The sequence below is a fragment of the Lipophrys pholis genome (assembly GCF_963383615.2).
Source record: "Lipophrys pholis genome assembly, chromosome: 23".
Lineage (NCBI taxonomy): Eukaryota > Metazoa > Chordata > Actinopteri > Blenniiformes > Blenniidae > Lipophrys > Lipophrys pholis.
This window is the reverse complement of record NC_137645.1, coordinates 6259386-6286168: the sequence shown is the minus strand read 5'-3', so window position 1 is coordinate 6286168 and position 26783 is coordinate 6259386. Positions and strand designations below refer to the sequence as shown.

The 26783-nt window shown below is 44.6% G+C and overlaps 1 protein-coding gene across 1 annotated transcript; it reads right to left on the bottom strand.

The window, feature by feature from the left end:
* On the bottom strand, nt 1–26783 carry atp11a (ATPase phospholipid transporting 11A). Its single transcript, XM_080492585.1, has 32 exons — nt 26449–26783; nt 11132–11254; nt 10687–10776; nt 10399–10479; nt 10207–10314; nt 9222–9350; nt 9009–9112; nt 8871–8918; nt 8634–8698; nt 8447–8528; nt 7757–7907; nt 7472–7669; nt 7145–7258; nt 7006–7065; nt 6690–6856; nt 6320–6391; nt 6152–6225; nt 5908–6011; nt 5549–5730; nt 5223–5474; nt 4962–5139; nt 4780–4882; nt 4543–4688; nt 4383–4442; nt 4086–4213; nt 3855–3990; nt 3262–3285; nt 2166–2231; nt 1971–2074; nt 1703–1868; nt 827–927; nt 1–124 (listed from the first exon to the last, which is right to left on the bottom strand). The coding sequence occupies exons 1-31, from the start codon at nt 26491–26493 to the stop codon at nt 841–843; spliced, it is 3447 nt and encodes a 1148-aa protein (XP_080348711.1). The 5' UTR covers nt 26494–26783; the 3' UTR covers nt 1–124; nt 827–840.

Sequence of the window (26783 nt, the reverse complement as noted above, 5' to 3'; positions counted from 1 at the left end):
TGAGAGGTTCAGACCTTCGAGGGTTCCTTTGGTTTTCCGAGCCTCTGCGGCGGCTGGGCGGCGCGTGGAGGGACGCCAGGGGGGTGAACTCCGACAGCTGGCCCTTGTAGAGTTTGTCAGCGTTCTGTATCGGGAGACGGAGAGGAAGTGAGACAAACAGGAGAGAGACGGGGAGAATAACGAAAAGGGGGATGGAAATACTTGTGGAGGTGACACTGTCGTCTCAGCTGGCCACAACGAACCACAGACGCTTTAGAGAAACTTCACTGGGCGACTTGACTCATATTAACTATTCACTATCGCCTTAATGTGAGTCGTGGCCAAACATTTGCAACAAAACAGAAATAAATGGTGAATTAATGTGAACATCTTAGGGAAAATATCCAAAGTGTTCTCATTAAAACCTTTTTAGAGTAAATGTTTAACAGTTATTTAAACATATGAGCTTTTGTTTAACGTCTCGGCCAACAGTGACAAAAATGTCTCCTCCGCATGAACAAGCACCACAATACAAGCAAAACATAAATAAATAAAATTATCCTTGTCACTCCAAGCTTGTTTCACAAAATTCATGCAAATGTAAAAAACAAAAAGACCATTAAACATGCAAACATCCAGCCCCACTTTTGTCAAATTCACCACTAGATGGCGGCACTGCTCCACACGATACCTGGAAAAACCCTCACTGAACTCTTCACACACACATTATGCACAACCCGGTTTGTTAGTCTGGTAAAAAATAAATAAAAAAAACCATCCTAGAGTCCAGTCCATCAACCTGCACACCAGAGGAAAACCCATCGCCACACGCAGGAGCGGCGTTTACCGTGCTGGAGCCCGCTAGGCTTCTGTGACGGCGAATCCGTCAAGTAAGGAGTCAGAACTGTGGAAGGTCAGGGCCCTCGCAAACCTTTCTTCCCTAACACGCTGTGGACACGAACACACACACATTACAGGTCTACACTTGAGCTGGTCATCGCACAAAATCAGGTGTGAATGCAGAGACATGCGCGCAGACAAATACATGCAAAACAGTGCAAAGGGGTTGAGTAGAGGGGAGGGGGTGGGGGGTCAGAGGGTCACCTCTGGGTTAGAAACTCATTCTGCTGGAGGTCTGAGACAGCATAAAGATGGTGGAGGGCTCAGAGGCAAGGCACCGACGCTTAATCTGCCGTGGAAGAGCAACGGGAGCGAGGGAGGAGAGGAGAGGAGAGGAGGAACCGGGGAAAGAAGAAGAAGAAGAGGGAAAAGTTCAAGAAAGTTCTTGTTTCGTCTAAATCAGAGAAAGTCTTTAAGACAGAGTTTGAGCTCAAAGGAGCAGAAATATCTCATGGGGTTGATTATGAACACACCACCACAGCCGTTAGTGCAGTTCAGTACAGAGAGGAAAATGAACAGATAAAGACACTGGAGCAAATCTTCATTTGTGCCGCTCTGCAACGTCATTCCCAGTCTGAGATCTGTGCAGTTTTCTCCAATGACACATTCCTACATGAGAGATGAAGACGCACTGCACACAGACGAGGAGGCTTACTAACTCACGTCCAGCACAGCAGGAACGTAGCCGAACCCAGCGTATGTCTGCTGACCCAGAGCTACCGGTTAGACACGCCGGCCACGCCACGCCGAAGCTACTTCACTATTTTCTTTCTTTTTCTTTTTAAATATTTGCGACTTCCACAAGGTTATCATCTGAACCCACCTGTATGCGCTCGGTGGTGGAGGGCCACAGCGCCCTCCAGATGACCTTTTTCACCACGTCTGGCAGCAGACTGGCCGTTATCAGCAGGATGATGCTCAGCCAGGCCGGACCGCTGGACAACATCTGCATGAACACGTAGTACATCCTCTGGTAGTTGAGGAAGGGCCTGGAGGGATGGGTGGAGAAGAGATGGAGCGGCTCACCGACTGTCTGATAAAAGAGTGGAATCTTTTCTTTTGAATATATGTATTTATATTTTGAAGCATACCAGATGATTCCACCCCACAACAGAGAGAAGACCACGAAGAATATCAGAGAGCCCCAGATGACAAAGTGGTTGATCCACGTCCAGTAGTGAGTGTCCAGAGCCAGCTATAAAAGGGCAAAGAATGGTTTAATGATGCCAATCACAGTACAGCGTGAGTGTGTGTGTGTGTGTGTGTGTGTGTGTGTGTGTGTTTACCTTGAATGTAACTGTGAAGACGAGTACAGTGAAGACCAGAGTCCCAAATGTCCAATTTCCAAACATCTGCAGAGCAAAAGTGTCAAAAGCTGCAGTTAAGTTCAATAACATTAAATAAAAACAAGAGTAGTGACGCATTGTTTTTTGTTTTTTTTAGTTGTTATTTCTTGTAAACGACATTAAAAACCTGAATTTTTTATTTTTTAATGAAACAGAAAGATAAACTAGGGAATCAATCAATCAAACAGATGGCAGGGAGCTCGGGGGGGGGGGGCAACATTCAGGTGAGGAGTCGATACTCAGCTGACTCACGGATGAGAGACGATGACGGTGAGATGTCGACAAAAAAACAGTTTTATCAGCTTCAGGGAGAATTTGCAGGGAACTTGTTTGTGTTGATGACATGTTGTTAAGTTTACAGTAATTATATGATTTGACTTTACATTATGAAGAAAAAGGCTTGATATGTATATTTATCATGGTTAAAATTGTGCATTTTGAAGTTCATGTTCACCCATGCACACTTTAGACTGTTATCTATCATATTATTTTACTAATCTATTCATAATTATTACATCTGATCTTCTCTTCTACTGTGTGGTTTCAGATTTCCTTTCTTTTCAATAAAAACATCACTGCGAAGCCGTGAAAGCCCCCGTCTCCCATTTCTTTTATAAATAGGCCTGATGTTTCAAAGAGTAGCCACTAATGTGATAATAATATTGTACTCCAGAAAGGACATTGTTGGCTGTGAAAGAATTAGATTACAAAGACAGAAATGGCTCAAATGTCCCGTAATGGAAGCAGACAAAGAAATGTTTCTCTACACTCATTCTGCCGTTGCTTTTTGCGACTGGTCGGAGGACAAACATCGCAGAACGCGTTACCGAGGCGTCGGATCTCTAACAGCAGGAGAGATGAGCGTATGAATGTGGGAAAGACGACGACGCGGGTCACTACACAAAAGCCTACAGGTGAGGTTGCTACAGCAAGCATTAGGGGTTGGTTATGAGATGAGTGTGTGTGTGTGTGTGTGTGAGATGAAACAGGAAAGTGGAACGGGGCAGAGCTGACAGAGAGACAGGGACAGGCTTACCATCTGTGTGTTGGTTGTCATGAGCTGGGAGACGGAACGAGAAGCAAAAAGAAACAGCAACACAAAGGTAAGAGGATAGTAAGAAGAGGGAGAAGAAGAAGAAGAAGAAGATGTGGCCGGGAGAAAAATCATAACAAAATGAACAGTTTTGTAGCCGGAGAAGAAGAAAATGTGAAAATTAGGTGCAAAAAAAAAAGAAAAAAAAAAGAAAAACCAGGCAACTTAAAAAGGTCCAAAACGTCTCAGAGAGGGACGCTGCTGGAGACAAACTGGAGAGGAAACTCCTGTCCAGCTTTTAGGTGTATTAATATGTATTTATTTGAATAAAGTGGAGCACATATGAAAAACAAGACTGTAGAGATGTGAAAAAGATTTAAAAAAAAAAGGCAAGTGTTCGCCGACACATTTAGGGAATCCACTAAAACTGCTGCAGGTGCTGTATATAAGGCGCTTGAAGATTACAATAAAAAAAACATTTCTTTCTTTGACAATACATGAACAATCCAGAAGAAAAGCAGGAAGTCCTTGACTATATTCTTTTCTTTAAAAGGTGAGCCCTGAGAGAGAGAAACTGCTGTAGACACATTGGTTACCTGTCCGTTGCTGGTGAAGGTGGTGTTGTCAAACAGGAAGTAAGCGCCAAAGAACATCACAACGGCGTCATAGACACCCAACACGGTCCAGTATATGAACGAGGGCCACTGCAGCATGGAGTTCTTCGCAATGTCTCTGAATAAAAGAGAAAGCGCGGCGACAAGAGTTGAAATCATGGCTGGCCTGGCTCAGTACAATGCGACTCGCACCTCCGCTTTGAGTTCACTGACCTGTAGAGAGTCGGGTCCTTCTTCAGGATGTCCATGTTGATGTGCTGCTCGATGAGGCTGTAGAGTAAGATGGGCAGCGACGTGAAGCTGATGTTATAGAGCGTCAAGTACGCCGTGTCGTACAGCGGCTGGGGATTCAAAGAGGGAGCAGTGTGAGGTCACTTTAGTTTCACCTATTGCTGTTTATTTCTGCGTGTGTGTGTGTGTGTGTGTGTGTGTGTGTGTGTGTGTGTGTGTGTGTGTGTGTGTGTGTGTGTTTGTGTGTGTGTGTGTGTGTGTGTGTGTGTGTGTGTCTACCTGTTGAGAGAAGCCACAGAAGAACTGGTAGAGGAACTGGGGGAAGATGAAACACACATTCTGGAAAAAAACAAATTAGAATCGGTGAGAAAAAAGCAGGTTGGCAGACTAAAGATTACTGGACGTTTCTGAACTAAAAACAAAGAGGTAGTAAAACTACCTTGTAAAAGAAGTACTGCACGAGCTCCGAGATGCGTATGTAGTAATAGTGTCCATGAACGAGCAGCATCTTCTTCAGGTGTTTGAACTTGGGGATGGCGTAGTCACTGTTTCTCACTGCCTGACGACCCTCCTTACCCATAATGCCTGTAAGACGTTCAACAATTAACAATATAACCAGCATTTTTCTACTTTTACCATCCAAAAGCAAGTTCAGCCTCAATAAAGGGAACCTCACCGATGCCTACGTGAGCCTCCAGGATCATGCTGACGTCGTTGGCTCCGTCTCCGATGGCGAGCGTGATTGGATGCTCCTTCGAGACTTTGATTAACTTGACGATCTGGAGGAACAAAAAGAGCAAGGCGTGTAATTCCTGTTTTCGCAACTTAAAGCTACCACGCCATGTGTTTCCTTCGTACCTGAGCTTTCTGAAGCGGCGCCATCCGACAGCAGAGCACGGCGCTGCAGTTCCGACAGATTTCCAGGAAGATCTCCTTGTAATTCCCTGAGTTCGAGTCCTCCTGGCCGGGCCTCATCACCGCGGACAGCGTGGCTCCGTCGATGATCAGACCGTAGTCCGTGCAGTCACCTGATAAGCTGGACACACACTCGGCCTGGTAAGCGGCAGATTGTCGACACGGCATCGGTGAATTGAACGCGTGATGAACTGCCAGACGCACCCGGAGAAGGTGTCGCGGGTCATCCCACCGTGCTGCCTCAGCACCGTCCTGCTCAGGTCAAACAGGACGTCGTGCAGGCTCTGCTCCTCCGTGCGCTTGGTGGTCAGCTCCAGGATCTGCGTGTTGCGACGGAACAGCTTGCTGGCGTAACAGGTTGCGGCCGCCGTCTCCATCTTGTCCCCGGTGAGCACCCACACCTTCATGCCAGCTTTGTGGAGGGACTCGATGGTGTCCGCTGCCTTCTCTTGCAGCCTGCGTGGAAATTTAGACATTCATGAACAAGAACTACATCGACTTGCTGACGCGGTGCTTTGAAGGCCGCCCACCTGTCCTCCACAGCGGTGGCGCCAAGCAGTGTCAAGTCTTTCTCGATGAGGTCGTAGGCCTCGGCGAGCCGCTTGTCCCGGTCATGCAGCGCTAACTTGGCCGCGTTCAGCAGGTGACAGACCTGCTGGTACTGATCAGGGCTCAGGCGGCGATAAGCCACGCAAAGTGTCCTCAGGCCCTCCTGCAGTGGAGAATCACACAGTTCACCGCTTTGGAAACACCAACATTAAGAGAAGAGGGTCGTTCTGATACGCTGATACGTGTGTGTGTGTGTGTGTGTGTGTGTGTGTGTGTGTGTGTGTGTGTGTGTGTGTGTGTGTGTGTGTGTGTGTGTGTGTGTGTGTGTGCACTCTCTCACCACAGCGTTTTGCTCTACCCGAGCTCTGATCTGATCCACCTTGCCTGAGACGACTCGGGGAAAGATGGAGGAGTCTGCACCTTTAACAAACAGATACACCTCACCTGCTCACACACACACACACACACACACACACACACACACACACACACACACACACACACACACGGAAAAAACTGCATCAGAGGAAACACACACATAGAACAGTACTAAGATACCCGCTGTGCACATTTATGTCAGTTACCAGTGTTGGCCCTGACTATGACGCTCATCCTCCGTCTCACAGAGTCGAATGTCAAAACTTCTAGAAGCTCAAATCTGACAAAAAAAAAAAAAACAGAGAAGAAATAATACAAACATAAAAAAAAAATCCCAACACACAGCAACAGTAAAAATGTTTTGGCACACTCACTTTTCAATTTCATCTTCCCTGTTCAGGATTTCCATCTGACCGTCTTTCAGTCTCAGGTAGGTGAAGCCGAGCCTGCAGCCGACAAACACACGATGAATGGCAAATAAGAAAAATTAATTGAATAAAGAAAACTTGAATTATTATTCTGCCTCTTTAAGACGGGAGGCAGTATCTTAAGATAACCAGTCCCTCGCTGTTGGAAGCATGTACACAAAAAGTACATCCAAATGTGCAGACAATTCAGGAATAGTGTGCTATGAATTTCTGTTAATAACTCGGCAAACCATTGAAGAAATTCACCAGGATGAGATTTCAGTGAAAACCCCAAAATCTTGGGGATACCAGTCAGCAGCGAGCGGCAGACACACACCTCTTCATTCCCTCCACCAGCGCCACCTCGTCCGGAGAGGAGGAGATGTAGAAGGACGTGGACTTGCCCTGGTGGATGCCATGTTTGATCCCGTCCACCGTCTCCTCCTCCTTCACCTGCACCGTGTGACACAGACACAGCGCCCGGAAGAACAGCTCCTCGCGCTCCTGCAGTGAACCATCAGATGTGTTAGCCGCGCACACGCACGCACGCACACACACACACACACACACACACACACACACACATGCATACGCACACACACACACACGCATACGCATACGCACACAGAAAATTAAAGGGAGGCTCAGCTCACCCGTGCATCAGGACCAGGAGACGTGTCGATCATGTCCATACCTGAGGCACCAGGCATCACCTGGAGGATTTTGTTCATCAATGAATTATGTAGATATTTATATGGGCGATGAAGAGTTAATTACTTTGCTGACTGTCACCTGTCCATTGCAGATAGCTTGAGGCACATAGACGTGTCCGTCCACACAACACTCAATGAACTCCATGTTGTTCTCCGTCAGAGTCCCCGTCTTGTCTGTAAACACATACTCCACCTGGAAAGGACAGGATTCCTGTAAGGACCTAATAAAAGGCAATATTCACAGAAATCTAAAATATTCCTCTTTTAACTTCTGAAATGCAGAATCTAATGGGACTTTTCTATCGGGGATGTTCCATTCACTGTTTTAATTCGGTATTTTCTCAAATGCATCTTTCCATTTCAGTGACTTCAGTGATTCTACCCAGAAGGAGCCGTACTGTTCTACCTGTCCCAGCTCCTCGTTCAGGTCGGACGTGTTGACCACGGCTCTCTCCCCCAGCTCCTCGTCAAACATCTCGTCGTCCCACATAATGAAGTAGGAGCCCAGAAACTTCTGCATCTCCACTGTGACGTACATGGAGACGGGGATGATGTAGTTGAAGAGAACCATGAAGGCCAAGAAGTCTGTGAAAGCCCTGACCAGCTGGTGAGGAGGAGGAGGAGGAGGATGAAGAGTGTGAGGAATGGAGACAGCGGTGCAGTGTAATGCAGCGCAACTAGAAATACTCACGATGTGCCGCTGCCTCTCGGTGTCCGTCCTCTCGTTGTACCAGGGCTCGTCTCTGTTGGGGTCGGCTTGCCACACGTATTTCAGCACCGTGTTGATGACGGCTTTGCTGATGAGGATGCAGAGGTAAACCACCAGGTAGGCGTTCATCGACCTGCGAGAGAGTGAGACACACCTCATCAGGATACGGACATCCCAGACGTCAGGGAGAAAAGTAATCCACACACATAAGGAACATGCAAACTCCACACAGAAATCAAATTGAGATGACTGCTGCATGTAACTCCATGATAATCCACATTTCTCTGGATGGACACCCAAACCACGTGATTTTTCATCAAAACAGCAAAACTACGCTTCCAGTGAATTAATCAGGCCGAGACTATAACCAAGTGTGAATGCAATCCACCTCCAGTCACTCATTTCCACAAGCCATCTGGACGCCAGAGTCTCGACGCCAGATGGAAAAGAACATTGATCCAGTCCGAGGAGCGAGCCACAGATCTTCAGTCAGTGAATAAATGAAGACGTGAGAATGGAGCAGATGGATGAGGGATGGGTGAATAAAAAAAAAAAAAAAAAAAAAAAGATTATCTAATCCGACGTCGACAGAGAAGAGGGACGCTGCCAAAGACTGTGAAGCTTGTATGAGGACGTCGATCGATGCGAACGGGTTCTTTTCTCAGAGCTTACTTCTCCACGGCGGATCTTTTCTGGGACTTGGACTGGTAATTCAGCGCCATCTTGGTTTCCATGCCAGTGTAGATGGCAACAGCTGCAGGGGGAAAATGGGTTTTAATAGCTCACAATTTATGAATTCTCCATGATGAGAGCAAACAGATTTAGATTTTTCATTCTTTTTCATGTTGTATAAAATTACCGTAGATATATTCAGTGTTCTTGAGCGTGGCTCCTCGGAGCAGCAGGTTTTCGGATCCTAATGGCCTGGAAACAAAAAAATCATTTCAGACGGAGAATTTATTTTTGAGGCACGACACAAGTACAATTCAAAGAGGTCAGAGCGAGGCCGTTATATTTACAGACACATTTCGTCATTTGCACATGAACTTTATAGCAAACAAAATGTTATGTCATCATTGTATGGGAGTCTGGTCACCTGGCCGCTGGCTCGTTGTCCATGTAGATGTTGATACGGCCCACGAATCTGTGGAGGGAAAAGACGGGAGATAAAAAAAAATTAATGTCTTTGATTTGTTAAGAAAGCTTCGTTCGACTGCGCCTGGCTTGTACTGACTTGTACAGGTCTGGCTGTGGCTGCTCGCACTCTATTGTGGCATGGATGGAGTCCACCTCCTTCTCTGTGCTGTAGGCTTTTGTGTCCTGAACGGCATAGTACGTCTGGGGAGAGATAGAGAGATGTGGGACAGTCAGAGAAAAGAAGGAATCGGTGGAAGGTGAAGAGAGGAGGACGTAAGAAGAGGACGGAGGAACAAGTGAAAAGAGGCACCTTGTGGCTGCTCTCTCCGTCCAGGCTGGCCGTAGTGACGTAGCAAGTCCCGTCGTCTCGAGACGTGGAAAGCAGGACGAGATCGCAGGGGAAGCTCTCGTTCTCTTTCACAAAGACGACGTCTCCGACCTGAAGCGGAAAGGAAGACACGTCATGTCTTCGTCCTCAGCAATGTGCTTTCATTAAAGCTGAACGCGAGACATCAACACATCTGCTGATTTTCCAACTCTTAACTCCCTCAAACGACGTCAGGACACTCATCTCATTATTTCCAGCTTTGCTAATGCAGTTTGAACTAATGCAATGTACCTCACAAATTAACCTTAATCTACACACACACACGCACACACACACACACACACACACACACACGCTTTCTACCACATAGAATTAGTTTAAAGCAGCAATATTTAACTTTTAAAATAAGAACAACACGTCTGATGTTCTATGACTACAATTTACAACATACTTTTCATATTTTCTGGGTGTCAATTTAGTGGTTTTATCTTGTTTTTTTGGTCATTTTACCTGTTTTGACTCTCATTTTGATCGTTTTTGTTTAGTTTTTGTGGCTGTTTTAGCTATTTAAAGTGTTATATTTTTTAAGCCATTTTGACTATTTTATAAATTAAGTCTGTTCTTCCTATTTTATACTGATGGGTATTTTTTTCCCAGCATTTTAGCTTTTTCAACCGATTGTTTTGCTGTTGTGCAATATAGCTGCTCTACAGTTTATCAGCCAATTTTACCTCGAGTATAACAGTTCTTAAAAAAAAATTGCAGTGTGTGAATAAAATAAAATACCTTTTTTATATATGTTATAGCTTTGTGGAACCATTACAGAGGAGCATTATAGAAGATCTCATGTCAGTACATAACGTACATGTAATGTAACGTCCACTGTGAGTAAACAAACACGCAGACAGACAAAGCCGAGCAGCTCCGCTCTGCTCATGTCATCCAACACACACACACACAGACGCACCCTGAGCTTGCGACTTTGTTTGCGGACCACCTTCCCGTGCTGCACCACGTGCACAGGACAGCGGTTGACAGCGTTGTCTGCTTTGTGTCTCAGCCAGTCTTCGTAGCCCTGGAAGAGACGAGCAGAGACACGGAGAGTTGGAGGACTGACGATGCGCGCACGTGTGTGTCGGTGTTAAAGACGGAGTCTCACCTGTTTGATGGCCGTGACGGTGATGACGAAGAAGAGAGGGAGTCCGCTTGTGATGGGACTGGTGGGAGTGTCGATGATCAACTGAGGTGAAGCACATTGAAGGAAGAGCATAATAAAACAGGGACAAATCTGTTGAAATGTCCACTCCTTCTTTGTAAAATAATTTGCTAATGATTGCGTCTTATTCTCATTTTATTTTTACACGTTGCCCAAGAAATAAAGTGTCGACTGAACAGAAATACACAGAAACATTTTACAGCGTTTGAAAATAAAGGGGAAAAGTTTTACCTGAACCAGAAAGATGATGAGAAAGTAGAAGTTGGCGACTCTCCGGAACTGCTCAAACATATTCTTTGGGATGAAATTCCAAAATGTGTACTGGAAAACAGTAGAAAAGTCTCATGTTTAATGAAAGAAACTCAAAACTGCAAGTAACTGTCGGCCTATAACGTCACACCATGTTCCCCGATTTGTCTTTTGTGGACAGTAAAGGAGAGTGAGACACCCACACAATAAAACAACAGCCGGAATAGTGCTGTGGTGTGAGCTGTACTTCTCCAATCAGCACTTTTGCTCTATTACATATCGCTGGCCTACCTTTAGGAAAGTGTAGCGGACACAATTGATTTTGAATGGAGACGGATAAAACATTTTAGTGTGTGTGTGTGTGTGTGTGTGTGTGTGTGTGTGTGTGTGTGTGTGTGTGTGTGTGTGTGTGTGTGTCCTCACTGACCTTGGAAGAGACTATTCTGTTGTCGGGGAATCTTTGCTGTATGAAGGCCTCAGTTCCTGGCGGCGGCTCCTTGTGTCCGATGTAAATAGTCCGGCTGTCGACCCAGTTCTCTTCACCGACACACTGTGGGAGGAACGCAAAGCATCTCCTTTATTACTTTCCCCCCGGCAGGTATTGCCGTAGCGCTGCGTTACATACTGTACATGTGGGACACTTCTCCTCAATGAATGAGAGCTTTTGTTGCCACGGTTACACAAACCTGCATGTGATTCACAGTGGAATGCAAACACACACACACACACGCTCTCCCACACACAGGCTAATAAGACACTTGTCGTTGTTCCTCTGTAGTTCTGCTTTAATTCAGTGTTTATTCCAGTAAATACAAATAATTCATTCATTCGGCTTATTGACCTTCAAATATAATCACATAAAAGTTCCTGGACCTGCATCAAACTGCTTCCCAGTAGCATTTCATCGGTTTATGGCATTTCCAATGTCTCCTGTTTAAGAGCTAATTATTAATTTATGTAAAATATTGCACGCGTCATCCGTTACAAACAATATATATAAATATATATAGATGCAACCTGAATTATTTATCTCAGGCGGAACATTTTCGTACAATCAGCCAAACTTAAAAACGCCCAGGAGCTGAATATTTACTTTAAAAAAAAAAGTTGTCCTGACAGCAATGTTTGATGCTCAGACACAGCTTCAATTACAAGTATTGCTGCAATAACAAGAGAGCTGGGTGAGTTTGTGGTTCGGATACTCTACGTCTCCAGTTACACTTAAAAAAATGTGAGTCAGACATATTTGTGCGGGCCTGAAGTATTTCAGGCAGGACTGGACCTGCAGAGGCGACGCTAATCCTTTGTGATCGGCTGGATTTGGGGGACCACACACAAAAAGAAACTCATTGAGCTTTAAGTGACTTTTTAACAAATGAATGTTTGTATGGAATCAAATAAAAGGTGGAAATGGTTTCAACCCAACATTTTGTCTGGAAGGCATTCCTGATCATTTTAACAGACTGAGAGACACGTATGGACAAGGCCATACCTCCAATTATCTACTGGGAGCGAAGGAATGATGGGAAAGATAATATATGACTAAAGATCAATGCCTCCGACACGACACGCCAGTGGAAACTCTCCACCCTCTCCTTCGCCTTTCCTAAGGCTATTGTGGAAGCTGTGTTGCTGTAACCGTTCCTACAAAGGGTCCCCGTCACAAAGGAGCAAACATTCATATCAGAGACGCTCAGTGACTGATATCTGATTGATGGCGAGGGAGGAGATGAAAAGCAGAGAGTGCGGACGGCTTGCCAACCGTCGCCCACACAGTGTTGCCGCTGCTCCTCTCCTCCTCTCCCACCTGCCTGCTCCGTCTGCTTCTCCACACACATCCTGCACATGGAAGACGGACAAATTATATATGTACATACATGGCGATCAGTAAGCGATGACATGAGTTACATACAGTATATCAACATTTGTCTTGTGAAGCTGAGTGAATTCACTGACCTCAAATATATCAATTCAATCTCAAATGCTAGTTTCTGGGCAGTGATGATAATTCATATTTACATAATTACTGATGTCTAACATCAGCCGATGTTCTGTGGCCCCACTTTGACCGTTGCTGAGTTTAAACAGATGGCTCTCCACGTGAACCGGTGCTCTTCCCTCTCCCCGCTCTCCTCTCCACCTGTAATGCAGCTTTATTGGTTTTCTCACCTCTTTCCTCTCCATCTCTCGCCACAAACCTGGACGGCCTCTCAACGCTGACAATCGCCCTGCTATCGATTATGTTCAGCTCTCATCCGGATTTCAGCTTTTCACATGAAAGCCTGTCTGCGTGTAATCAAATAAAAACGGCATCTCCACAAAATAAAAACTCTGCTTATGAAATAAAACTGCGCCGCATGAGCCGGGGCCTTTGGCCTTCCGAGGTAACTGTAGAGCCTGGGCTATTCTGGACCTCGATAATCACTTTTAGCTGCGTTTCGGGTTTCAGAACGTGGCCGGTATCGGGGGCGTATTTATAGTTGGAAAGGGAAACATTTGTGGTGAGGAGAGGAGGATGGAGAGAGCTCTCAGGCTTTGTTTCTGTCTCAGTCACTCAGCATCCACATCCACTTTCCTCAAAGCCACATTAGTGTAAAGTGAAGGGAACTCTGCAGGGACGGCAGACAGACTAATACATGGCTGCAACATCAAACATGCATGAGAGCAGGTATACATGAACAGCAACACACACCGTTCCCTCTGTACTCACTGGTACACAGGATATTTATAGACAGGTGTCACATGTCTTCTTGTCGATTATCTGCATGTTTTCTTCTCCTACTGCATCGGATTAATGACATTAATCCTTCAAACTTCAACACGACTGATTTCACACGGCCCCTGCAGAAGATCACAGCCTTACGATCACAGTCAGGCTGCAATTTATTTTTTAAATTCACACAATTTTAGCGAAATAATCGAATCGACGTGGATGAAAAATGTTTCTGCACATGTGGCCTTCTTTAAGAAAATACATTCTGAATTCTGAAACACAAGCAGATATCCTCTCTGGACCGACACGATTCTACCACAAAAAAAATGTAAAGTAAAAAAAATATAACCACAACAACAACAGTAATAATATTAATAATAAATAGACATCAAGAAGTATGTTTTTTAAACATTGGAAATGTGTTATCGACACTGTTCAACTATCCAATGTAACTGAATTTTCTCACATTCACACAAAATGAAATAAATTCAACAAGTACCAATCAGTCGTGTGTCTCTATGTGTTAAAGAAGTGAAAGTAACATGTGCTATTTTCAAAGAGAAGGGGAACACCTGGATTTCTTGTGGGTTTTCTCATAAAGAGGAATAATAGATGCATCATTTTTCAGTTTCGTTGCATTTCTCACATGGACATAAAATACAATTATCTTCATCTTGTTCTACTAAGGTTAAGTAAATAATGCAGTATTTAAAGATGCAAACTTTTAATGTATTTTTTTCTGTTTACTTTTGTTTTTTGGATATATACCTTAAGTCTACAGGCAGTCGACTTCGGAAAACGACACTGAAAATGATGGATACGATTCTATTACAGACAGAAAAAGATAAAAATTATTACAATTAGATCAGTCAAGGTCACTTGACATTCCAACACCCTGACCTACATCTTCACTAAACTGTGTGAGCGGGACGGCGCTTTGCACGTCACTTCTCCCACAGGGCCTGAACGCACCGCGAGCAAGTCGTACTCTGAAGTGGCGCTGCCATCAGGAACGAAGGACCAGATTGTAAACAGGAAGTCCCGGACCCACCCACCTTCACACTTCCTGAAGCTAGTACTCCCCCTTACACACACACACACACACACACACACACACACACACACACACACACACACACACACACACACACACACACACACACACACACACCATGACACAGAGGAGAGGCACACTCAGCTTTAGGAAAGATCCCATGTCAACGTGATCCTATTTAAATGAAGAAAAGTATGAGACTTTTTCTAAATGTGCCGGTTTGATGACGTCAGACAATCTTTATACTTTCCGGGGAAATTAATTTCCATGGTGTAAATAAATCCATCTTCACACAACCACATGACTTTAGCATGGCCTCTAGATTAGGACGACTGAGACACACATGAAAAGCAGAACAAAACGGAGCAACGATAAATACAATCTCCTTTAAATCAGAGAATAACCTCTTTAAAGTAACGCTGGTCCACCTTGTTCATACTTGGTTGTTCTCAATAATGATGACACGTATTTTCTGCAGTGACAGAACAATAATGAAACGGTTGAACCTTAAGTTCCTCGTCCCATTTTAACTCGCTTCCTACTGTCTTTCAACACGGCTCATTTCATGACTATAATGTATTTATCCCACAAACAAGACTAACTTAGTAGTTTTATTCTGCTTCAATAGACAAAGTACAGATAATTAAAATCACCGTCTTATAAAGTTACTGCATGCTCAACCTGGCCCCACCAGCAGCTGATCCATCTCTTATTTTGAGATCCAGCTTTGGATTTTTCAAGAACTTGAAGCCGATGAAAGAAGGAGACAAAACTTCATTGATTTACTTTGATCACATCACAGGAAAAAAACAGCAGAAATCTTATAAGGAATTATGAATATTTAGATTGTTTTTATTTTCTTTATTCATAATAATTCCACCTCGCCATCAACTTTTTCATTCCAACGTATCAATTTGGATGTTATTGTCAATATTTAGCAAATATTCTGAACTACTTTCTTCTTGTTCTCAACGTATTAACTGTCTTTTTCTCATTCATATCAAAAACAAATGCAGTATATCCCTGTGCTTGCATGTTTCTTACATGCATCACCATCAAAAGAAGCACATTTTTTTATTTCTAAGAGCTGACATACTGATGTTTTTCTCAAACATGGTCACATTTTACTGTAAAAAAAAACCTGCAAGAGGAATAGTGGAGCATTAGAGGTAGTCCTGGTGAGTGAAGATAACATTTACAGGACAGTGTGAACAGCAGAGAGAAATCACTGCTCACCACACAAACTATTGTTTGTCTGAAGCTTTAAAGCCCACACTGGTTGTTTCCACTGATGACCAATCCCAAAGTATTTTATCTCCCGCCGAAACGGGCAGAGCCTCGACAACAGTGAAGGACGCCGGCCTGCTCCCGTCGATACCGCAGACTGACACACACACACATACACACACACACACGTTTAAACTCTGTGTCATATATCAGGTTTGCATGTACAAACACGGCGCTTACACACGGTGTGAGCGGTGGTTATCTCCGTGCTGCCGCTGAGCTGCAGAGATAAGTGAAATCCCGCTCGCTCCCCTAAATCACTTGGCATTAAAGACAGACATGGCGTGTGCGTGTGCGTGAGCACTTGTGCTTGCTGTCTTGTGCACTCTGGCTAGAAACAAATGTAGAGATACCCAGAGCTGCTCACACAGCCTGTATATTTATTCATCCTCAGTATCTAGAACGGCAGTAAAGTGCTTCAGAAGCACATTTTTTTTCAGAGTCACATGGAGGTCCTAAACTGGAAGTCAGCTGGTCGGCCTGCAACGGAACAAAGTGGGAAAACGGCAGCAGCACATACGTACACGATGTACGATGATGGCTCTCAGCCGCTTTATAGGTTATTATCTTTATCTGTGCGATTCTGATGAATGTCTCTGATATCAGTGTGTGTGTGTGTGTGTGTGTGTGTGTGTGTGTGTGTGTGTGTGTGTGTGTGTGTGTGTGTGTGTGTGTGTGTCACCTGAGTCACAGATTAAACACCAGCTGTGCTTCCCATCTGTCACTGTACGTCGCTCAGCCTCACTCGGGCCGACGGGCCAGAGCAAATGAGATCACCATAAATCCGCGTCGTCACATCTAAACGCCGCTTCCCCAACCTTTAACCATGACGGTGTGTCGACGCCGGCCAAAACAATCTGCCGCACTTAAGCCGAGCGAATATTAGAAATCTACCTGGCTTACGGGAGCTTCCCCTAACCATCGACGGCGCTTAAACACATGAAGCACCATCATCGTGACATGCTTCATTTTTAACTTGAATATGTGGACCGCTAATAGCATTTCAGCCTGGTGCTTTCAGGATACGTCTGAAAACAGTCTAGGAAAATGCTCAACAGTTCCAGGATCACCCAGATACACACATACACAAAGAGGGAAGAACCCAGTTCTGCTTCCTCGTGAGTCTGAAGGTCTAGAAACGGCTCCGTAATGCTTTAAAGTCTAAAACTTTATCATGCGTGAGGCTAAAATATCCAAACAATCAGTCACAAGTAGACCAGTCTATAAACCTAGAAGGGATTTAGTGATGTGATGGCGTCCTTAGATCACATTATTCAGAGTCAAAAGACTTTATATGATTCAGCATTCGTTCTGCGAGCGTGTGTGTGACACAGTGATTTCATCACAGCTGTACACCTGCACGTCCCTAAATGTCCTCGTTTCAGATGAAGCGTCAGAAAAAGAAAAAACAAAAGAAATAATGATAAATATGGATCCAGAGGAAGAATTTTTTTTTTTTACAGTAATGATTTGTAATGGAAAGTATAAGACAGAAAATTCTCTGGAGATCATCTCCTTCACCCCGATGAAAGGGTCTCGAAATAGAAATTCACCTGTTTCCATCACTTATGTGGGTCAGCAGAGAGAGGAGGAGGAGGAGGAGCAGGAGGAAGAGGAGGAAGAGGAGAACAACCTCTATCCAGAGATTTTCATTAGCCTGGTTTTCGCAGGGCAGAGCTCAGCAGGGAACTGGAATGATACACCTGCTTTAGCACCAAACATGCAGCAAGCCCCACAGCTTCACATGAAACCCCTCAGAGGAGCAGACAGATCGATGGTTGAATCACACTGGGTCTGAGCTGCTGCTGCTTTCAGGAGTTACTGCACTACGAGTGCAGGACGGAGAGACGGCAGGAGGCAGACACACCATCGTGGCTGCACAGAGGACTATTGTTGTGGGTTTCCTGTGTAAAAGCGCAGTCATTCTTTGGACGTCTGGGGAATTAACTTACACTATATTCACACTTGATTCATTGTGTCTGCTGGGAGTCTGTGTGTGTGTGTGTGGGTGTGTGTGTGTGTGGTGTGTGTGTGTGTGTGTGTGTGTGTGTGTGTGTGTGTGTGTGTGTGTGTGTGTGTGTGTGTGTGTGTGTGTGTGTGTGTGTGTGTGTGTGTGTGTGTGTGTGTGTGTGTGTGTGAGAGAGAGACGGATGCAGTGGAGGAGAGCTGCTGCTCATGTCACATGACCGACCCATGACTGGTCATCAGGTCACACGGGCATGAATGTTGTTGAGTGTTCTGCGGCTACAAGAAAGAACTTGGAGCATTTCAGGACTGCGGATGTTGGGATCACGTGAGCGCTGCCTGCACGGCCGAGCGGAGGACGTCAGTGACACTATCCCAGTAGTCACCGCTGCTCTTTCACCGATATGTTGCTTTTGGACGTCGAGTTAACAAACTAATCTGGATGCATAATGGTGGTCTGATGGTCTTGGTACCCGTTCAACAACGTGTAAGATAGTTTATACGATGCCCTTTCCCACAATGCAACATCAAATGTACAACAGAAAAGTCATCAATCCCCCGAAGAACCGACGTCCTGGGAAATCAGTTTTTTCTTCTTCTTCCTTTTCCTTTTTTTTTTTTTTTAGATCAGATGAAGAAAGAATACCGAAGATATCTGTCTGTGTGTTGAATGTGAAGCCACAGCATGTAGGATATCAACTTGGCACAGAGCCTGGAAGCTGGTGAAGCAGCTTGTTTGGCTCCGTTTCACAATCACATAGTAACAGTGGCTGGCTGCAGGTACAAAATATATATATATATATATATACTGTAAGGCAGCGTCTCATCTGCTGCTCACTCTGTGCTTCCACTGAAGAGCTTTTGTTTCAGTGGAATCGGACCTGACTCATCCACCGACAAAGGCTTTACGCTGAAAGTCAGATAACGGTAACAAACGTGTGTGTGTGTGTGTGTGTGTGTGTGTGTGTGTGTGTGTGTGTCTTTGCCTTCCTGAGCGTGACGGCACCATTAGCCGTCAGTCCCACAAACACACATACCTCATGTTACCTCACTCCGCTGGTGCTTTTACTTCCTGCTGTCTTCTCCCAGGAGTTCAGAGAAAAGTGCCAAAATGCTTCTAACTAACTCCTTTCGACGCGTTTATTTCCCAACTTTTCCGTAATGGGGGCACTCCTCTGGCTTTCCCGAATGTCTGCCCTCAGGACGGCACTTCTAAATGGTGTTTATTACAAATGTTTAGTTGCCGGTAATGGTTCTTGCACAGACACACACAATTATCCTTGTGTATTGCAGCACTTTCACAGAACAGAAATGAAGCTACGGTTCAAAATATTCCACATTTGTTGCATTGAAAATGATCAATATGTTGATATAAACTAAAAATAAATACTATTATAAACAAACCATTTCCTGTTGGCTCTAAGTTTTTAACAGTTTTGCAAATTTGCCAGAATTCAGGTTGAGGGGAGTCGTCTTCAGTCTGCCATTGGCTCTCCTGGTTACTGCTTCACCCAGTAAAACTATGCCGGAGGCCAGTAGAAGAGAGTAACGACACAGCGGGGGAGTACATGAAGCACAGAGCGAGGAGACAGACAAATATTTGTCGAAATGAGAGTCCTACCTGAATCAAGCTCCTCATGCTTACAAGCTGCAGACCTTCACTCACTCTCTGTCACTGAGAAACTGATTCCACGCTGTCGTCTTATCATTCATTTATCTCATGTTTGTTTTTCTCCAGTCTCTTTCTACTGTACGTTTGCAGACTTCCCAGTAACCGGACCACCCTGCTGTTTGGTTCCTCTCTCTCTCTCTCTCTACCTCTCTGGGGACTTTCAATTGATCACATGATGATCAACTGATAAATGAGCTGCAGTCAAATTCAACTTCTAAGTGTCTCTCCCTGTCTGGAGCGTTCCTTCCTCTCTGTTTGTCTGAAGTAACTTTAGAAATACTGCAACACACTGCCAAAGAAAACACACATCCAAGAAACAGATAAGGGTTCAGGTATGTTTGACCGACGTGACAAAACCAAGCCAAATGAGTGTAACTACATTGGCTATGTATTTCATTAGTCTTCTACTGACTTTTTGAATCGCATTTTCATTTTAAAATCCAAATTCAAAACTACATTGAAATCCTAGTCCTCCCGAACAGGTCGCTTGTTTTATAAATGGTGTCCAACATGAGGCCCGTGGGTCAAAACCGGCCAGCAAAAGGCTCCAATCCACCAAACCACCAAGGAAACTGCAAGAATTCCAAAGAAAACATTGATTGTTTTTAACTCATTTCTGAAGAGTAGCGGACACAACACAACACTGAGGGCGACCAAACCAGCCTCAACGCCGCGCCGTCAGGGTGAGTTTGTCACAACACCCAAAGTGCAACAACTTTATAAGTTTTTTTGGGGACATTTGCTGTATTTTGCGCCAAATTGGCTTCATGTTGAGATTTAAGTCATTATCAGGAGGAGTTATCATCACGTATACTCCGTGCTACAACAAATAAAACCTTTCCAGTTTTCATGTAAGGGTTATTATGACACTGTTTCGCCAGTCCGGCACACTCAAGATGAAATGTGGCCCCTGAACTAAAATAAGTTAGAGTTTAGATAATGATTCTGTGTCGCTCAGTAAACACAAACAGAACTCTACCAGTCAAACAGTGATCTTCTGTCTGATTTGCAATCTTGTTTTTGGCCCTACTGTTTTATTTCTCTCTCTTCTGCTTTGTCCTGCTCCTGGCGCTACTCATGCCCATGAATCCCACTGACCTTCAATACGAACTCATGAGAGAAACTTTCCCCCTCCCCTCCCCTCCCCTCCTTTCCTGACGACACACACACTCCATGTGGGAGTGACCGCATGGTCGAGGAATCTCCTAGGTCACACTGAGAGTAACTGAGTTTCTGTTTGATCTGTTACTGTATCTCAGTTTAGCCCTTTGTTTTTAACAATAATGCCACACAGTGTGACTTATCTACATTCAGAGCCAACAACTGAAACTGTTAAAAATCACGTCTCGCTGGGGGAGAGGAATTCACAGGGAACCTAAAGGCATCATGTGGTCCTCATGAGACTGGTCACCTGACGGGGGCAAATGGTTTTAAACGGATTCCGACAAGTTATAACATCTCAGTCGACTCCAGATGAAGCAAAAAAAAAAAGGTGCAACAAGACTGTCATTGGCTTTACAAGTAATACTAGTTGACGGAACCCAGTTAGAAAACACACAATGTGCCATCTGGATGCACAAGGCTCCGGTCCTCTGCAGTACCCGGAGCTATTTTTAAGATGCTGCCGTAGTTGATTCGTATTTACCGTATGTGGATTTTTACGAGCACTTAAAACCTCAGTGGAAGCCTGGAACTATGCAGCAGCAGGACCTCCTTCCACCTTTAAACATTCATCAAAAAGCCAACCTGGTTTAGAAATAAAGACAATATGGACACTGAGACATTGTTCACAGAACTTGCTGGAACAAAAGCACTTCAAACCCGAGGGTGGCACTTTATGTAAAGAAGACTGCAAATTTACTGGTGGCCGCCTTTTGTTTGTGGCAATTACGCTCAAATATTAATGTGCTGATTATTTATTCATGTTAGAATGCCACTCGCGGCAGCGTCGGACGTTTTAGTTTGGGCACACTCCGACTAATGCGGCTGTGAAAATATATTTATTTGGCTTCACCTCATTACGCTGTGCAGGTTTTGTCTCATGAAAACAGCTTGGACTCACGTAACGCTCATAAAAAAACCAGTCGGGTTGGTCGCTTCATGGATATGCTACAATATAATCGATGGTGTTTCGTGTGCACGAGTTCACCATGAAAACATTCAGCAGTTTCACTTTAATCCGGTCAGCTCACATGCAGCATGATGTCTTCTATCACATGTACTTCCAGAGGCAATAATTATAATACCGCTTCGTGTTTAGTAGCTAAGCAACAAATGCACCTCCAGGAAGAGCAGATAGGATTATTTATAAGTTGTTGTGATACGTCTCTTCGCGGGGCTTTGAACTGTAAAAGTGGCCTCTCAAGTGGTCCAGTTAAAGATCGCTGAAAAGCTTTTTACCGTCCCCGAGGAGACGCTGGAGATTCAAAGGCAATTGGACGGATCTAACTACTGATTCCTGCATCCACGACGGTTTACTGGTACGAGATCTGACCTGTGGCCCGGTGGAGGCGAAAGACGACGTCCAAGTGGACACGGATAAAGTGTTTGTTTCATGTCACGGAGAAGACGGCCACGAATGGAAGAGAAGAAAACTTCTGCTTCCTTTCCTGTGTCAACAAATAGCAAAAGTGCCTCAAGCCAATAATCCTTAATAATCCAGTTGTCTGCTCGTGAAGACGGGGGGTAAAAAGGGGAGACGTTATAGCTAAAAGGAAGAGGGGGGAGGAGGAAGGCGGGGTTGACAGCCACATTGCAAAATCAGCATTTGGGAAGAGGGGGTATGCACTCTCTCCACTTCACTGTTCCTCCTCTGACGTGGGGCCGTGGGGAATGGTGAGCTCCAGCGGAGAGTCGGCCAGGCCATCATTCCCTCAGACAGCAAGAACATTAAGGTGTACCTGCCCTGCTCAGCACTTTCACTCACAACCTGGAGCAGCGCTATTATGATGACCCAAGTTCAAACACCCCCTCTATCTCTATCTCTCTCTCTCTGTCTCTCTCTTTGGATAGAGGCCTCTATGCACCATTAACCCAGAGCGATCCATCATCTGTCTCCTTGTTCAATGGGCTGTAATACACTGTTAATGTTACACTGATACCAGCTAATGGAGCTCACACTCCTCCGCAGGTACGGTTTGGGCAGGGCGATGAGGCACTGGACTATTTTAAAAAGCAATGACACAGGAAGTATAGATCAGCTTTTTTGTATCATCAGCTTTAAAAAAAAAAAAAAAAGAGAGAAGACATTAAGGAAGGTAATGTATTTTTGCAGATGTTTCTCGTCTCTGCGGCTGTGTTTTTTTTTTTCTCCCCGTAATGCACAATTCTAGAAAATCTGTTGATATGAGTTCATACATATAGGGGCCATGACTTTTGTTAACGATTCTGCAAAAACGGTGAGAAGGTTTCCAGTCAAAGCGGATGGGATTTTGGTGATAAACACAAAATAGAAGAGATTCTTTTAATCAACCTGGAAGAAATTTGACCGAAATTACAGATAACCTGGCATTTTTGTTTCAACCTAAATTATGACAAATTTGCGGGAAATTACGCCTCATTTAATCCACTTTTCAGCAGGTTTTCCTGATGAGCCTGTAGATGCACAGGAGTGACGAGCGTTGAGACGGTCCAGAGACCAAACGGCTTAGTGGGAGCCTGTAAATCCTGTCAGATAAGGAGGTTAACCCCACTGCACCTTGTGGATTGTGGACAGTATGGGGGAGCAGGTGTTTCATGATTAGCTAGATCGTAATAACCTTTCTCTACATTGGATTGGAACTCTCCGGAATGCTCCCCGGACCCCACGGCGGGCAGAACCCCTCCACCAACGTTCCTCCACAATGCCATCTGGTCTGCTTATGAATTATTGACAACTAGTCAGAGCCGAGGAGTTCATGTGAGCCGCTGCCCCCTGCGTCACCTGGCTACTACTGTATTCCCCCTCCCTGCAGGACGAGCCGCCGACAACACCACGGAGAGAGAAATAGGATCGGCAGCCACTGCTCACCAACTCTAAACGGCCAGCCGTGCCTCATATGCACAGATCAGTTGACACGGTTCACGTACGGCGCGCCGGATGAGGGGAGACATGTGCACCGGGCAGAAAAACAAACCGCCAAGTTCAGCGGCGGGCTTGGATTTGAAAGTATTGCAGGAAAATGGATTAGGCAGGTGAAGGTATGGTGAACACCAGTAAACCTTTAATCCACGGTGTTGAGGGCAGGAAGCCGGGGGAGAGAGGAGCGGCGCTTCCTGTCCAGGAGCGCAGATTAGTCAGCGGCGGAGGAATGCCGTCCGGCGGCTTTACCTCCCCTCCGCGAAGACGACACCTCACACACATCACGCCTTTTATTGCTTCCTTACTCACACACAAAGTAGAATTTATGATTCCTCAGTGTTTAATCAAGGCAAATTTCAAGTTTCTCAAGTCGCCGTAAAGCAGTTAAACTGGTGTGGTTGATGATGAATGTGCAACTCGGAGGGAATCAATAAAGAAAATCAGAAAACAAATGACCGTCTCAGACGGAAACTGCTTCTCTTGACTAATCTAATGATCCCTGCAGCACCATTGCAAATATATTGCTGTAACGGTGAAGACGAGGTGCACGTGGAGTCACTCCCTTCAAATCTCGGAGCTCGGCATCTGTTCAAGAAGAAATCATTCACAGCCAACAATGACAGCTGTCTATACGAACATGTAGTAAATCTCTACATCTTCTGATCTGATCCTCAGATTATAATCTGATCTCAAAAAACACACCGGGGAAGGGTTCTCTCGGGAGATTTTTGTTAAAGCACGAGAAAAGTGTGTGAAAAGCAAAAGGCCAAAAATGACGGGGGTCATCGTGCGGAAAAGCCCGAGGACATGAGCGCGTTGAAATATTGCCCAAAAAACAAGGTGACATGTAGGGTTTACCCAGAAAGATTACCGAGCCCTCGTAAAAGATTTATAACATTAAAATGGCTTACAAAAAGCAATTATCCTTATTCAACAAGATTTATCGCTGCTGACAAAGGACAAAGGGAACAAAGTGTCTCCGTTGATAAAGCAAAGAACCTGTACTGTTGTTTTAACATCGTTTTCTGGTTCCATCGGAACGGAAAAGACAAAAATTACAGCTCCGCTTGTTCCACTGTGAAACTGTAAAACTGTGAAACGGAGCTCCGGGTTTTACGTCACGTCCTAATCAGAGTTGGCAGCTTCATTTTAAAAGTATTTCTCTTCATTCCTCCAAGAAGCTGTCAACTTTTAATCTGGCAGTTTGTCAATATTACTGTGTGTTTTTGTTGTTACTGAATAGAATTGTACAAGTTGATCTTCTGAGAGAGTGATTATTTTCATCAGTGCGTCTTTTCTTTTTGGTTTGTGGTTCTTCACTTAAATGCATTCAAATCGATTTAATGTTAAATCCCTCAAAATGGACCACTTCTAAAGAATATCTGTATTTTAGCTCCTCTCAGCTTAGTTTCTCAGTGAAATTCAAACCGTAGTAAAACATGCAGAACTATTCCGATTATCTTGTCAAATCCTTGTGTTTGTTTAAAAGAGCTCTCTAATTTCAGATCAACAACAAATCACACATATTCAACACCAAAACAAATGTCTTTTCACACTGAATATACAGGAATCCTTCATCGTAGTATTGACTGATGTCTGATCAAAGCACAGTATTGACAAACAGATAAATGCTCCTGATGTTAATCTCAAGTGTTCAGGAGTCTCTTTCGCTGCATGCGGATGTTTTTTGCTACGGCAACACAATCAATTTACCCCGAACCCATTTGACTGGAGCAGTTATCCAAAGCATTCGCAAGCAGCCGGCCTCAATCAGCATCCCACGTCCTACCAGTTGCAGGGCTTCAGCTCTGCACGTTTCTTCCTACATGGCACCATTTAACCCCCCTCACACACACAGCGGGAGGGGGGTTATTTAATCAGCTATCTGCAACAGTTGGGAGGCTGCGTCTAAGCCTCAGCTGATCATGGAGCCGGGGTATGAACTCTCGTGTGAGCAGGGAGTCTGGATTATTGTCAAACACATTACTGTTGGAGCCTAATGCAACCCACATCCATATAGACCGGCTGCTCCTCTCTGTGCTGCCCATCGATTCGACTAGCGGGGAGAAAACAACTGGATTACATAATTCATGCTCCATTTGCAAGTCAACACAGAGAGAGGGAGCGCACAAACACTGAGTGCTACCGTCGAGACGACCGCCGCTGATTGCTGTTTTCCCCACATTTCTCTGCGTGTCGGGTCATGATGAAGCCAACACTTGTTTAGTGGTAATCCTGTGCAGCGACTCCACCTTTCACTTGTTCACCTGCAGATCTGCTTTGCTGATTAAAAGGTGAAAGCGTGTGAGTTGGAACAGCGTGTGCTTCGTCTTAAGCAGGCATACTTGCAAGTTTGTACTCTAATACAAATACTGCATTTTTCCTTCTTATGTGCACCAAATGTAGAGGTAGAAATGAAACACGGGTCATGTCTGTGTAGTTACAAGTCTATATTCTTATAATTGCCTTTATGGAGGTAAATAAAACCCTCATTGTGAATGTTTCTAAGTGTGCAGCTTTCCCTGTACTGAACTAGTTTTGGTTTCGGTGTACATTTTGTGCAAACAGCTTGAAAATAATCCATGTATTGATATATATATATATATTCGATATTTCTATAAATCATTTCACATTATCTGATTTTGTAACAGCACACTTACTGCATAATCAATTTATTATTATTATCATATTAGATTTTGAATGTGTGCAGGTGGTAACAATTCAAACACAACGTTACTCATCAATAATAAACAAACATGTTTAGTTCTTTTGAAGGCGAGTTGATAAGCAACCTCCAAAAAAAAAGCAAAAACATGCAAACTTGCAATGAAAGCAAATAAAGTGGATTTTTTTGGAGCTCGAGATCAACTCTGCTCTTTCCCTAGTGAAACTTAATCCGGATGACGGAACGAGAAACCAGCGCTGATAATAAAAGTTAAAATCTTCCGTTCGTGTGAATAGAGTTGAAGAAGGTTTTACTTTGTTAAACTCACATATCGGCTGATGAGGGTCCGGAGGGTGCTGAAATCCATCCCCATCGTGTCCTTCCTTCTGGTGTGGGAGTCTTCTTTCAAATGTTTATTTCAGTTTTAACTCTTCTCCTCTGTCCATGACTTTCTCCTCCCTCCTTCTCTCTTCTTCTTCTTCTTCTTCCTGAACGAAGAAGGCTGCGGAGCTGCTCTCACCTCCGGAGCCCGTCACCGGCTGCACTCGGCGGGGGAGTGTCCGTCCGTGTGAGCGGCTCCCGGTGCACTTTGGAAACAGGCACAGACAAGAGTGTCGCTCCTTCTTCTTCCTCCTCCTCCCTCCTCCGCCTCCTCCTCCTCCC

Excerpts from the sequence above, each read along its gene's own strand:
- atp11a (XM_080492585.1), bottom strand. The coding sequence starts at position 26,493 with ATGGGGATGGATTTCAGCACCCTCCGGACCCTCATCAGCCGATAT. Across the intron at positions 4,214-4,382 it reads TCTGTGGCTTCTCTCAACAG|CCGCTGTACGACACGGCGTA; the intron begins GTAGACACACAC and ends TTGAATCCCCAG. Across the intron at positions 3,286-3,854 it reads CCTTCACCAGCAACGGACAG|CTCATGACAACCAACACACA; the intron begins GTAACCAATGTG and ends TCCGTCTCCCAG.